General features: G+C 25.5%; 1 protein-coding gene and 1 non-coding gene across 3 annotated transcripts in view; both read left to right on the top strand.

The window, feature by feature from the left end:
- Nucleotides 1–8,527, top strand: part of LOC107438833 (Replication protein A2) — a 28,474-nt gene extending 19,947 nt beyond the window's left edge. For both annotated transcript variants that reach the window (XM_043046532.2, XM_071180285.1), the window contains 2 exons: nucleotides 2,606–2,700; nucleotides 8,346–8,527. In XM_043046532.2, the coding sequence (XP_042902466.1) occupies nucleotides 2,606–2,700; nucleotides 8,346–8,430 (180 nt within the window). In that variant the 3' untranslated portion in view covers nucleotides 8,431–8,527. The remainder of the gene's footprint in view (nucleotides 1–2,605; nucleotides 2,701–8,345) is intronic.
- A 3,076-nt stretch (nucleotides 8,528–11,603) lies between these two features.
- TRNAL-UAA (transfer RNA leucine (anticodon UAA)) lies at nucleotides 11,604–11,687 on the top strand. The gene has a single exon. It is a non-coding gene; the product is annotated as a tRNA-Leu (tRNA).
- Nucleotides 11,688–12,077: the final 390 nt, after the last annotated feature.

The raw sequence follows: 12,077 nt of genomic DNA, 5'->3' as shown, positions 1-12,077 counted from the left end.
AAAAAAAAAAAGGACAGGAATGATAATTATTAATATTCTATTTTGTTTTATATTTTTCCCACTGTAATAAATTTAAAAAAAATTTTTTAATGCATTGTTCAAAATCTAAACATGCTTTAATTTAGCAAGTTACAGGGATGTGATTCTTCCGCGGATTTCCGTTTTTTTTTTTTTTTTTTTTTTTTTTTTTTTTTTTTTTTTTTTTTTTTCTCCAAATTTTTCCCACTGATTTCGGCAGAATTTTTTTTTTTTTCTACAGAAGTTAAAATATTTTTTGATGAATTTAATTTTCCGCAAAGCGAAAGTCTTGGAAGTCCTCATTCCTCCCTTTGAAGTTTCTCTAAAAAGCATTTCCTTTGGATAAAACTGGTTGACCTTAATATGATCGCTTTTGTCTCTCGAATTTCAGCCTTTTTTATCAAAAACTCCGATTCTCTAAAAGTTTCGGATCTTTTGTTAGTTATAAATATCCTTTTTTTTTTCTTTTTTTTTTGTGAAAATTCAGTCATTGAAATAAAATAATTATATTTCTCTGCGATTTTCAAAGATAATCAAAAAGTTCAAGCTACGTCCTAGCTGCTAACTCATCCGCATTTTTACTTAGTTTAGCTATTTTCTCCGATTTTAGGCACAGAAAATTAGGTTTTCCATATTTTTATCCGTCCGCCGGATAGCACGTATTTTCGTAATTCAGACGTCGCTGCTTCCTGTTTCCGGCGTGAAAACAAAAAGAAGAAAAAAGAAAGAAAGGTGGATTTGCGTTGAAAATATTTATTTGCTTATTTAATTAATCTTGTAAATTTTTATATATTATGTCTGAACATATTGTTAACAATACAAACAAGCCTTTTTGAAATCCTTAGTCCAGACTGAGCAAATATCTCGATTCTTATTCACGCGATTTTAATATCAATTTTTGATTTTTGAATTTATTTGATTTAAAAGTTGTGCATTGTGATTCTTATTTACGCTATTTAAATATCGTACATTATGATTCTTATTTATTAGATTTAAAAATCCAATATTGTGTTTTGTATTTATGCATTCTTAAAATCATGATTTTATTATCAAACATCGATTTTCGTATTTACCTGATTTAAAAGTTGAGTGTTGCGATTCTTTTTCAGGCGATTTAAATACCGTACATTGCGATTCTTATTTACGAGATTTAAAAATCCAATATCGCGATTTGAATTTACTCGCTTTTGAAACCCTATGTAGCTTTTCGTATGCGCGCGAGTTTAAAATCCTATGTCGTGATTCGTTTTTGCGGTTGTAATATCAAACATCTATTTTCTTGTTTATACGTGCTTTAAAAATTAGACATTGGGATTCGTATTCGCGCGATTAAAAAATTATGCATCGTGATTCGTACTTACGTGATCTAAAAATTACTCATCATGATTTGTATTTTCGCATTTTTTTAATTCGATATAGAGTTTCATATTCACGTGATTTAAAAGCCTCAAATCGGGATTCATATTTTCTCAATTTAAAATCGTGCGTGTGATTTATATTCATATATTCATTCAATTTCATAATTAATTACGGGATTTATAATCACATGGTTTACAAGTTTAAAAATAGCACTTTTTTTGTCAAATTTTTGGATATGTATATATATTTAAATACTTTTGAAAAATATTTTTAGTAATTTTCTTCTCTTGTCATTATTTTTTATTATTTTCCATATTTTCTCAATATTTTAGCTTATTTTATGAGTTCTATATACTTGCAGCTTATGCGCAGTTAATAAAACTTATTAATTTTCTTCATTTTTTTTCTTTGTATTTATTGTGCTATATATATATATATTCTTGGATTTCCTCTTTTTTACTTTCTGACTACTCTCATCCCTCTCAGAAAAGCAGCAAAGTAATGTAAAGCAAAAACGATGAAGGATTTTTTTTTATGTAAAAACTGTTTAATTCTCGTAAAGTATGCTTGCTCTTTAATCATACTATGAATTGTATATGTGGTGTACTCGTATAAATTTTGTATTTGTTAAATATNAAATCTCACTTAACTTTTTGAAATCTCACCCTGCTTTTGAGAAAGGGTGAGAAATTGTCACCCATTTTTTTTCTATGATGAAAACACTGCTCTTCACTTTAACCGAGTTTTTCGGTTATCCGAGTTAGTCGTGGTCCACATTAACTCAGATAATCGGGACCCTACTGTACTTACAACGTCAAGTTAAAGAAAAACAGTGAAATTTGTTGTGAACCACTTAAAGTGTTACGAATTTTCAAATGTTTTACATTTGAGGTTCAATAATTCGAGTCTCTTACACTTTTTATTTTAATATACTACACTGAAGTTAAAAATAAAAAAAAGCACTTTTTTTAAAAAAAAATTTCTATTAACTTTATTTTCTTAGGATGCCTGTATATCTCAAATGTTTAAGCTTTTTCGAAATGATATCTTAGTAGTTAACTGTGGAAATATTTGCATATCAAGTCAGGCTTAAATTATAATAGTTGTAGTTATACTATATTATATTCATTGTAAATTTAAGTATTCTTTAATATTTTATTGTTTATAATGTATAAAATATGTGACATAATTATTTTTTAGTTTTAACAATTTTATTACTTTTTTACAGGTAAAACAAGCTATTACTAATTCTAAAAATGAAGAGGGCATTAGTGTTATGGATCTTTATAGCACTCTAAAATCCTTAAATCGTCAATCAATACAGTGAGTGAAATGGTTTTTAATAACATTTATTCAATTCTTTCGTGCTTTGAAAAAAAGAAATCATATTAAGTTAGTAGGTTAGATAATTCAAAAAATATCTATCTTAAAAATACTTTTATGTTTGGTTCTTGGTACTATAATTTTATCCACCACAGTATATAGATAATTTAAATTATAAAAACAAAGCTAAATAATAAAATGTTATTGTGACAAGTTCTGCTTTATTTCATTACATTGTTAAATTTTAGTTCATTTAATCTCAGTAAAAAATAAAATAATAATAATGAGCTTTGCTGTATTTTATTAAAAATATTAAATATCTTCTACAAAAAGTATAAAAGTTAGTATTCGACTGGTCGTCGGGAGTTTCAATTCGTAAAATAATTATTGTGAAGATTTTTGTTTTTAAACTGCTTTGGTAATATTTCAATATGACTAATTAGGGTGGAAACATAATTTAAAAATTAAAATTCTTAATGAAATTCATCATTGTGCAAACGTTCCTATATAGAAAAACAATTTAGAACCTTTTTTTTTTGTTGTTGTCCTCACTCTAAAGTATTCGAAAGTTTTTTGATAATTGACATTTTTAATTGATAGTTGACATTTTTTAAAGATATTTTAAAAACTTTATAATTAAATTTTATAAACACAGTTTTAATTGAAGTATTTCTTTAAAATGAAATAGAGCCGTAAATTTAAAACTATATTCTTGTATAGCAATAGATGCAAATGTTTGATTAAAAGTCACACCATAAAAGAAAGGAATCTGAATTCTGTTTAAAATTCAGATATATATCTGCAATATGAGAATAAAATTGTGGATTTAAAGTTTGTGTTTCAAAACCAGGTATCGGTAAGATTTTTATTACTTTTATTATATTGAGAGATGATTGTACTCCTGAAAAAATCTAGATTTCAAGATTTTTGCTAACTGCAATCTGGAAGTTTCCAGAAATCCGAGGTCCAGGGGTTTCAAGAAATCGTCGATCACATTTTTAAATAAAAATCCTTGTTTATTTTATTTATAAATATTGGAACTAGAATTAATACTTTGCATCGCTTTCATTTGTAAATATTTTTTTTTGGTAGAATAATAAATTTGATTACAGATAAAAGTAAACGTATCCATAGTTATTCATTTAAATTATGCTGCATTTAATTTATTTAGAATTTCATGTTTCGAAAATATCCATGATTTAAATTTATAACGACATTCATTTTTTGAAACGTGTCATTAATGATTTTACTCAAGAAATTTTCAGAATTTTTAAGTTTGACTCACAATCACCCCTGTATATTTTTGAAAATAGAAATCTATATTCAGTACTTAGAACTTTTGGCAATTGTATAAGTATAGAAAAAATGTGTTAAATTTTAAAATGTCTTAAAAAGAGCTGTCATTAATCACACATCAAGTACTTTTATAATTTTGTTAATTGAACTGCTATAAATTTATTTTCCTTTTAAAAATATGAAAATAAATAAAAAGGATTTAAATAATCTCATACTATTATGCTTTGTAAAGATATAAATTGATTTATTTTTGAAAGTTAATGTGATTTAAATCAACAACCCCAGTGAAGTATAATTTTTATCTATTATCACTACTGATGCAGAACTGAGGTTTGATCCTCCTTTCGGCTGACTAAACAAACAGCCTATATATGCAGTGAATTGTACTTTAAATCTGTCCCTTCGCTAAAAATCATGTCATTAGCCTAGTGTATAAAATGAGAGAGGGTCTCATCAGTTCACGTTGTGTAACCGTGATCTAAATTATGTGACCTTCTTACCATTGCCGCTAAACTGTACTGAAAAATAGGGTTAGATGCGTGGCCATAAGCTGAGTGGTATGTATATACTCATGAGCGTAATATTTAAATGATGATCTCTAACGTCACCATAATGCTTTTTTTTTTTAAAACTTTTTTAAAGTTTCTTTCCTACCAACAATCTGCAGTGATTTCTAGGAATACTAAATGGATGTGATTAATTAATATAATAGATTTGAATAGTTAACAGTCTGCAGTTTATAATTAACAGTCCATCTCTGTCATATTTTTGTTTACATCTGTACAATTTACCTTTCTGTAATACACAATTTAAAGGTTGAGTCTTTTTTTCTTTTTTTTTTTGCACTTTAATAAAGTTAATCGAATTAAGAAAGAGTTGTGTAAATGACTGTTAGTGTTATTTTCTAATCAAATTTCACATTCTTTATATTAGATTATAATTCCACTATTTCTAAAAAGTTTGTTTTATTATTATTATTTACTCTTGTTTATTCCATTCTGTTATGTATGATAACTTTTTAAACAATGAAGAACAAAAATCTAGGTTGATAATTTATCAAAAAGCATTTATATTATAATTCTAAATAATAACACCTATCCATATTGTTTCTGCTGTTGCTTTAAAAGGGAATAATAGTGTATATCATTCATATAAATATGTATTTTATTCCCCATAGAAATTAATTTAGGAATAAGAAATATGAGAAAATATTAAAATTAAATCATAATTTACTCTACAAAATAAACTTGTCTTCATTGCTGCTCAAAAAACACGTAAGAGCATTTTATAGAATTAAAATAAAACGAATATCAAACGAATTAAATTGATAAAATTATTTTAGGAATTCAATAACACTAAGAAATAATTCATTGTCTAAATCTAAGAGTTCTGATTTTTTTTCCCCATTTGGAAGGGGCTAAGATCCAATTTGGTTCTTAGTATTTTTGACAGGGTTTGAAAAACCTGAGTTTTTTTTTAAAAGCCCAGCAAATCTAGATTTCTTGTCCTTGGAAACCAGAGTTTTTTTTATTACCCTCGGTTTTTTATAATTCTGTAGAAACTACTGAAGGTTTTTTCAGAAAATTTTTTAAATTGTATTCCCAAGTCCTTAATTTAATTAGTTAGGAGGATTTGTTTCTAACATGAAAGTTAAATATTTTGTAACTGTTTATAATTTTTTTTGTTGCATTGTTATTATTTTTGTTAGATTTTAAATTGTTATTTTTACTACTGACCGACAAATAGATTATTACATAAATTAAAATATTGGAATATAGTTTAAACTTAATAATTTTTCTTGGTTATCACTGTAATTCAATGTGCAATTTTTTTAATTTTCTAGTTAACTCATGGTTATTTAAAATTAAGTTAAATAATTTTCACTAGATTTTTTAGCAATATAAGGTAAAGTTAATTCCTAATAAGTTAAGTATTCACAGGGTGTTGCTTATTTTCCTTTTTTAAAAGAACTTAAGGATGCTTTTTTCATTTGGTGTTTTTAAAAAGGGCTTAACTTTCTCTTTTCTAAGATGAGAATTTTTTTTTTAACCATGTTGATTTTTGCTACGAATTATGCAAAAAGATATTGTTCTTTTCAATGTTTTCACTAATTTAACTCCAATCAATTTTGGCATACCGTCGGTCAGTAGTGTATGAAAAAGCCAACTGTTTCACATGTTTGATGAAATTCTTGAAAGTTTGCATGTGCGTTTACTGAGCCCGATTCAATGGAAAGCATTTTTGTTTTCTCGTGTGCAACTCTGCTGCATTTTGCAAAAGATTCTCAATTTCAGGCTTCATTTTTCGCTATATTTCAGGCTTCATTTCAGTTTAAAATTAAACAAATTTCTTTTCTTATATAAACTTGACTTTCCAAAAATATTTTTAAAAAGTTAATGTACTCAAAGAAAAATATTTAAAAAAAATTCAAATTTATGGGGTAATTTCGATTGAAAAAAACTTTGTTCTGAGGAAATATTAGGGATTGAGAATTTTCTACACTCCTGCTTATATGTACATGATTATTTCCAATAAATCATAAATATAATATATTGTCTGATAAGTAAACTAATTATAATTTATAAAAAATATAAATGTTTGTTTTAAATCAATAAATTCAAAAGTTAAATTAAGTTACCATCAATATTTAATACAGTTATTAGAATAAATTTTCTAATTACCTGTTATTTTATGTTATAATAGTTTTGTAGGTCGAAATTCTAGTCTATACAGCTGAGCATCAATGGAAAGAACAATTCCAAATTTCAGTCTTATTCATACAAAACTGAAAAATGAACTTGAGGGCTTCAAAATCTATTTTTTTGTAATTGATTGCTTTGAAGAAAAGAGGAGTTAAAATGGAAACTGATTTTACATGTAAAGAATGAGATGATTTCTAAGTGTTTTTTTAATAAGATAATTGCTTTTGTATTTTTATTTTTAATAATTAAACAAATTAAGAGATTGGATAAATTGCAATTGGACCCATTTTTATTTATGATTATTTAATATTATCTACACCGAAATTTGAGTTTTTGTCAGTAATTTTCAAAACAAAGAGTTTTATGTTAAAATAATTCAAGAACATAATTGTTGGAACACTTATAATTTTTCATGTATGTTAATTTAAAAATACTTCTTATTTATAATAACTAATAATTATCCTTTATCCAAAATTTTGGGTTTTTGACTATTGTTAAAGGGTTTTTTGTTTTTGACATGTAGGTTAATACCATGGTTATAAAATTCAATTGTCAAAAACTTGTTAACCCTGCCTGTAATTATGATATTTTTTAAAGTACTTAAAAATATTTCTTGAGTGCTTTAATGGTGCTTGTTTTTCGCTACGCAGCCATAATTCATTATTTTAATTGCTTATGCTTATTTTGAGTTGAAGTAGTTTCATTTAGAGCTTGTTATAAAAGTAAAGATAACTTACTTACAGTTTAATAATTGCATAACGATTAATTTATGTTACATAATAAGGTTATATTACAGGATTATTATATAATGAAAGAAAGCCACTTTTAGTTTTTTAAGCCTTTAAATTGGAATAATAATAAAAATCACCTTTTAATTGTAGCAGAGAATAATATTTAGAAAGGATGATAAATATCACAAGTAAAAACCTATTTTTAAAAAAATCTGAATTTTCTTTAATTAAGGAATCTTTGCAATATTTTGGCTAATAGGAATGTGGGAACATTATTAAGATAATATTTTAGACCTTTTTATTTGTATGTTACAATGTAAAACAAAACATTTTGATTATTGGTTGCACCTACAAATTGCTAAGATATGAAATATCTTGGTTCAAAAATTATAAATTGTAAGCATAATCGCATTTTTCATATTTTAAAAATATTCATTGTGCCAAATTTAAAGTAAATTAAACTACACCTAACGAAATAATCGAGAAAAAAATTGCTGAATGATTTGTGGTGCCTTGAAATTAGTAGGGCCTGTATTTATCTAGAATAAGACATAATTTTACATGGCACAGTCATACAGAATTCTAATCCAACTTTTTAGAACTAAACTTCTTTCTTCATTTTTTTTAATGATATGAAGGAAAAAAAAGATGTGAAACTCAATTTTTGCTAATGTTCTTTACTACTAGAACAAGAAAGAACAATAATTCTGAAACTGAATTCAATTTCAATACACTCTTAAAAATTGAATACTAATTTGTGTCATTAAATTTAGTTGTCGTATTAAAATGTATAAAATCAATTTTTTGTTTTCCATAATAATATATAAACTTAATTTATCAAATATATCTGTTAAAGAAATGCTTATAAAAAATGTTTCATTTGTAAAAGTCTTTTTCTTCTTTTTTCTCTTTTTAGGGAAGCTTTAGATTTTCTGTGTAATGAAGGCCATATATATTCCACTATTGATGAAGATCATTACAAGTCTACTGACTCAGTATAATTTGTGCCAGTTTGAAAATTAAAAAAATTTTTGTGTGTCTGTTTTTATACACTTTTGTCCAGTCACCAATAAAGTTTAAAATTGTATATAAACATAATTTTTTGTTATTTTTACTGTTCTTTGTCCTTTTTTTTCTTGAATATTTCTTTTCAAAGCATTTGAAGAGCTTTTAATTTAATAAATATGTTTACTTTCAGTAACAAACACACTACTCTTACCTTTATAAGTATATTTTTAACCTCTAAATATGTTAGCGTAGTGAAAAATTATTTTGTAAATTTTTTTAACCATTTTAATTTGGTTTATTCTTGAAAAGTGAGTTAAGAACAGGGTTACTGTATTTTAGCCCTGACAAAGAAGGCCAGTGTTTTTTTTTTTTTTTTTCCCCTGCTTAAACCACCCAAAAAAAGAAGGGGGGGCACCTAAAACTAGAAAAGCCGCTCTTATTTAATAAACTAATATGTTTCCGAAACTGTTGCAATATAAAATGGTACTGCATTGATGTGATTGATTGTCAACTTTGAAGTCTTGAAACAGTTTTGAGTAACAGCTTTAATCTTACGAGCATTAAGAGCCATAATTTGAAACTACAATTAGAAATTAACTTTTTTAAGGCAGCTTAAGTATATGAATGACATTGATTATTGACGATTAAGCTCAATTTTAAAATAAATAATGACTAACAATCACTGTCGAGCCCAATTAGGATGAATTAGCAAATCAGTGGAATAGATCAATTTATGACGCTATTATCGGGTTTTGAAGCAAATATATGGAACAGCAATAAAATTAAAATTAGATAACTTATCTGAAATTACTCATAACTGTTATTTCAAAAATAGTAATAACTAGCTTGTGCTATTTTTTATGTATATATATTTATCAGTTTTAAAACTTAGATAGTTAATCAAAAGTTTCAAAAAAATAATCTATTAAAAAATAGAAAAGATTATTACTAACATTCCACTACAATATTAATACAAAAGTAGCAACAAGCTTTTTAACTTTTCCTTGTTTCTAAGGTATCTACTAATTTCAGTTATCACTGCAAAAAGAAAATAGTTTTCTGTCATCCAAAATGCTAGTAATATTTAACATCAAAGTGAATATTTTAAAACTATATATATTTTTTTCTATAGCATGTATAAGCATTTTTGAAACCCATGCAGAGCTTGTTAATATGCGCCTAGACTTATTTCACGCCTTGGTATTTACTGTTTTCTATAAATTTTTTGTAGCCCAATTAAACTGCCATTCTACAATTAGATGAAGATTATTGCCCACAAAATACGTAAAATAATGTGATGTCGATAATTATTTCAACCCTTAATGCTGTAGGAAAATGGTAAACTCATCTTGGTACAATGACTTTCAATATGGTACAAATGCAACTACTAAAGGTGCAGACTATTAACATATTGTGAGTATTAAAGTAAAATAATTTTGAACTAGAATCTTTAAAGAATAAAAACCAACATCAAAATAAAGTTATTATTTTCAAATTGGAAAAAGGATAGGCTGAAATGTTTGTGGGTGAAAACGAAACAATTCGATGTGTTAAAATAATTTAATAAATGACGTAAAAAAGGAATTAAAATTCGAGTGTAATAGAAATAGTAAATGATAGATATTTTATCTTAGAAGCAACTACGAGTGCATTCTTAAAATTTGATTTGTGGAAGGCCTAACACTTCGTTTTTTTTTTTTTTTATGTTACGTTTCAAGATCTTAGGAGCACACTAGTTCATTAAGAAACAAGTGTAACACACAAAACTTTAATGATAATGACATTTTGTCACTGAAGATGTTCTTCCGTCTTAAAAAATTTTTATAACTTACAAATTTTTTAATTGATTTTATTTACTGTGCACTGTCAGAATTTAAAGAATCGTGTGCTTTAGATTTATTTATTAATTTCGGATTTAGAGCAGGGCTTGTGGAGTTCGAATCAAAAAAATTTGACTCCAGCGACATAGTAAAAAAATTTATGAACACATGAGCATAATTTAGATATCTATATAAGTTTTTGAACAAACTATTATGCAAATGAGTGTTATGACCAGGCTTATATCAAGATGACCAAGAAAACGATGCCTTTCAAATTTTTGACGACATGTGTTGTATTAGCATTTTTTTTTTAATTATAAGTTCAATAGATAATAAAGTAATTAAAATCTTTGATTTATGAATGAAATGTAAATACCTGATAGAGATAAACTATTATTTATAATCTTCAAGAACATCAGAATAGCATTACATTACCGAAGTATTTTTAAAATCGGAAAAAATGTCTCATCTTTTAAGCAAATTGTTATTTCTTGTCCGATCCATGACAGCACTTGTTATTTTAACATATTTAAAATAAGAATCTATGCAAATTCACAGTAATTTATTCGGAGGAAAATTAATTTACAATATAATGAAGTCTGTAATTATTGAGGATCAGTTATTAAAGTATACAGCAGTTTCTTTTTAGTTTAAAAATATTGTACGAACGTTTGCATCAAATCTAAAATCAGTTGCAAATCCTTTAAAAAATTTATGAAAACTAATTGTTGAAATATTAATATTTTTGTTTATAATTTTCAAGTTACCAAGTCAAATATTTAAAAAGAAAGGAAAGAAAAAAGACTGCTTAAAAAAGTTTAGTGTTTTAGAATAACATGGAGATAAATAGTGAAGGTTTTTATGTAAAAAAATAAAAATCTGAAATATTTCCGTAGCCTTGAGCTATGAAAATTTACATCAGTCTTTTGATAAACTTGATATTAATTTTTACAAAATTAAAAAAGGCAAAACGACGTAAAAAAGAAATACACATTCTTCAATTTCTTCTTTTATTGTTAGATGATTAATTTGCAGAAAATTTTTCTAGTAAAAGATAAGAAACTTTTCGTGAAAAATAAAAATTCTTTTATTGATCAAGTGATTTTTGTGGGTGCTTTTATTTATTTATTTATTTTTTTCTTCAGTTAACGTAACTTTAATTTTTTAATTAACTACGTTTCGTTTATCGATGTTTGTACGTAGCTTTAAATACTTATTTTTAAAAAAAATGTCTCTGCTAACGAATTGTTAGCAGAGATACGTATTTATGAATGAATTTTTCTCTAAAAATGTAGGAAATGTTAACTTAGTATCTTTATGAATAATAAATGTAACTCAATAACTGTGTCAGGATGGCCGAGCGGTCTAAGGCGCCAGATTTAAGCTCTGGTTCTCGAAAGAGAGCGTGGGTTCGAACCCCACTTCTGACAAACGGTGTCTTTTTGTAAAAATATATTTTGTATCGATTAACTTCAAATAAATTAAAGATATCTCCGAATTCGTATTTATTACTCCAAAATTTTCAGTACAATAGTAGCATTTTTTTCTTCTTCAACATTTTCAGTCATTTTGTCTTAAATGTCTTCTTTAAACGAGGTTTAAAAATATTATTGGATTTCCATTTCAAACAAAACAATATTTCTTACGTATTATTGAATGGAATAATAAAAAAAAATTAAAACAGAATTTTTATATAGATATAGTATATATATTTAAACGTATAAAATATATTTGAGCGTCGATTTAAAAAAATTATTAAAATTTATATTTCAATCAAAACATTATTTCTTATGTATTATTGAATATGAAGCTATATTAAT

Source organism: Parasteatoda tepidariorum, chromosome 4 (assembly GCF_043381705.1).
Source record: "Parasteatoda tepidariorum isolate YZ-2023 chromosome 4, CAS_Ptep_4.0, whole genome shotgun sequence".
In the NCBI taxonomy this organism is placed as follows: Eukaryota; Metazoa; Arthropoda; class Arachnida; order Araneae; family Theridiidae; genus Parasteatoda; species Parasteatoda tepidariorum.
The sequence above is the reverse complement of the archived record's forward strand: the minus strand, read 5'-3'. Positions and strand labels throughout refer to the sequence as shown.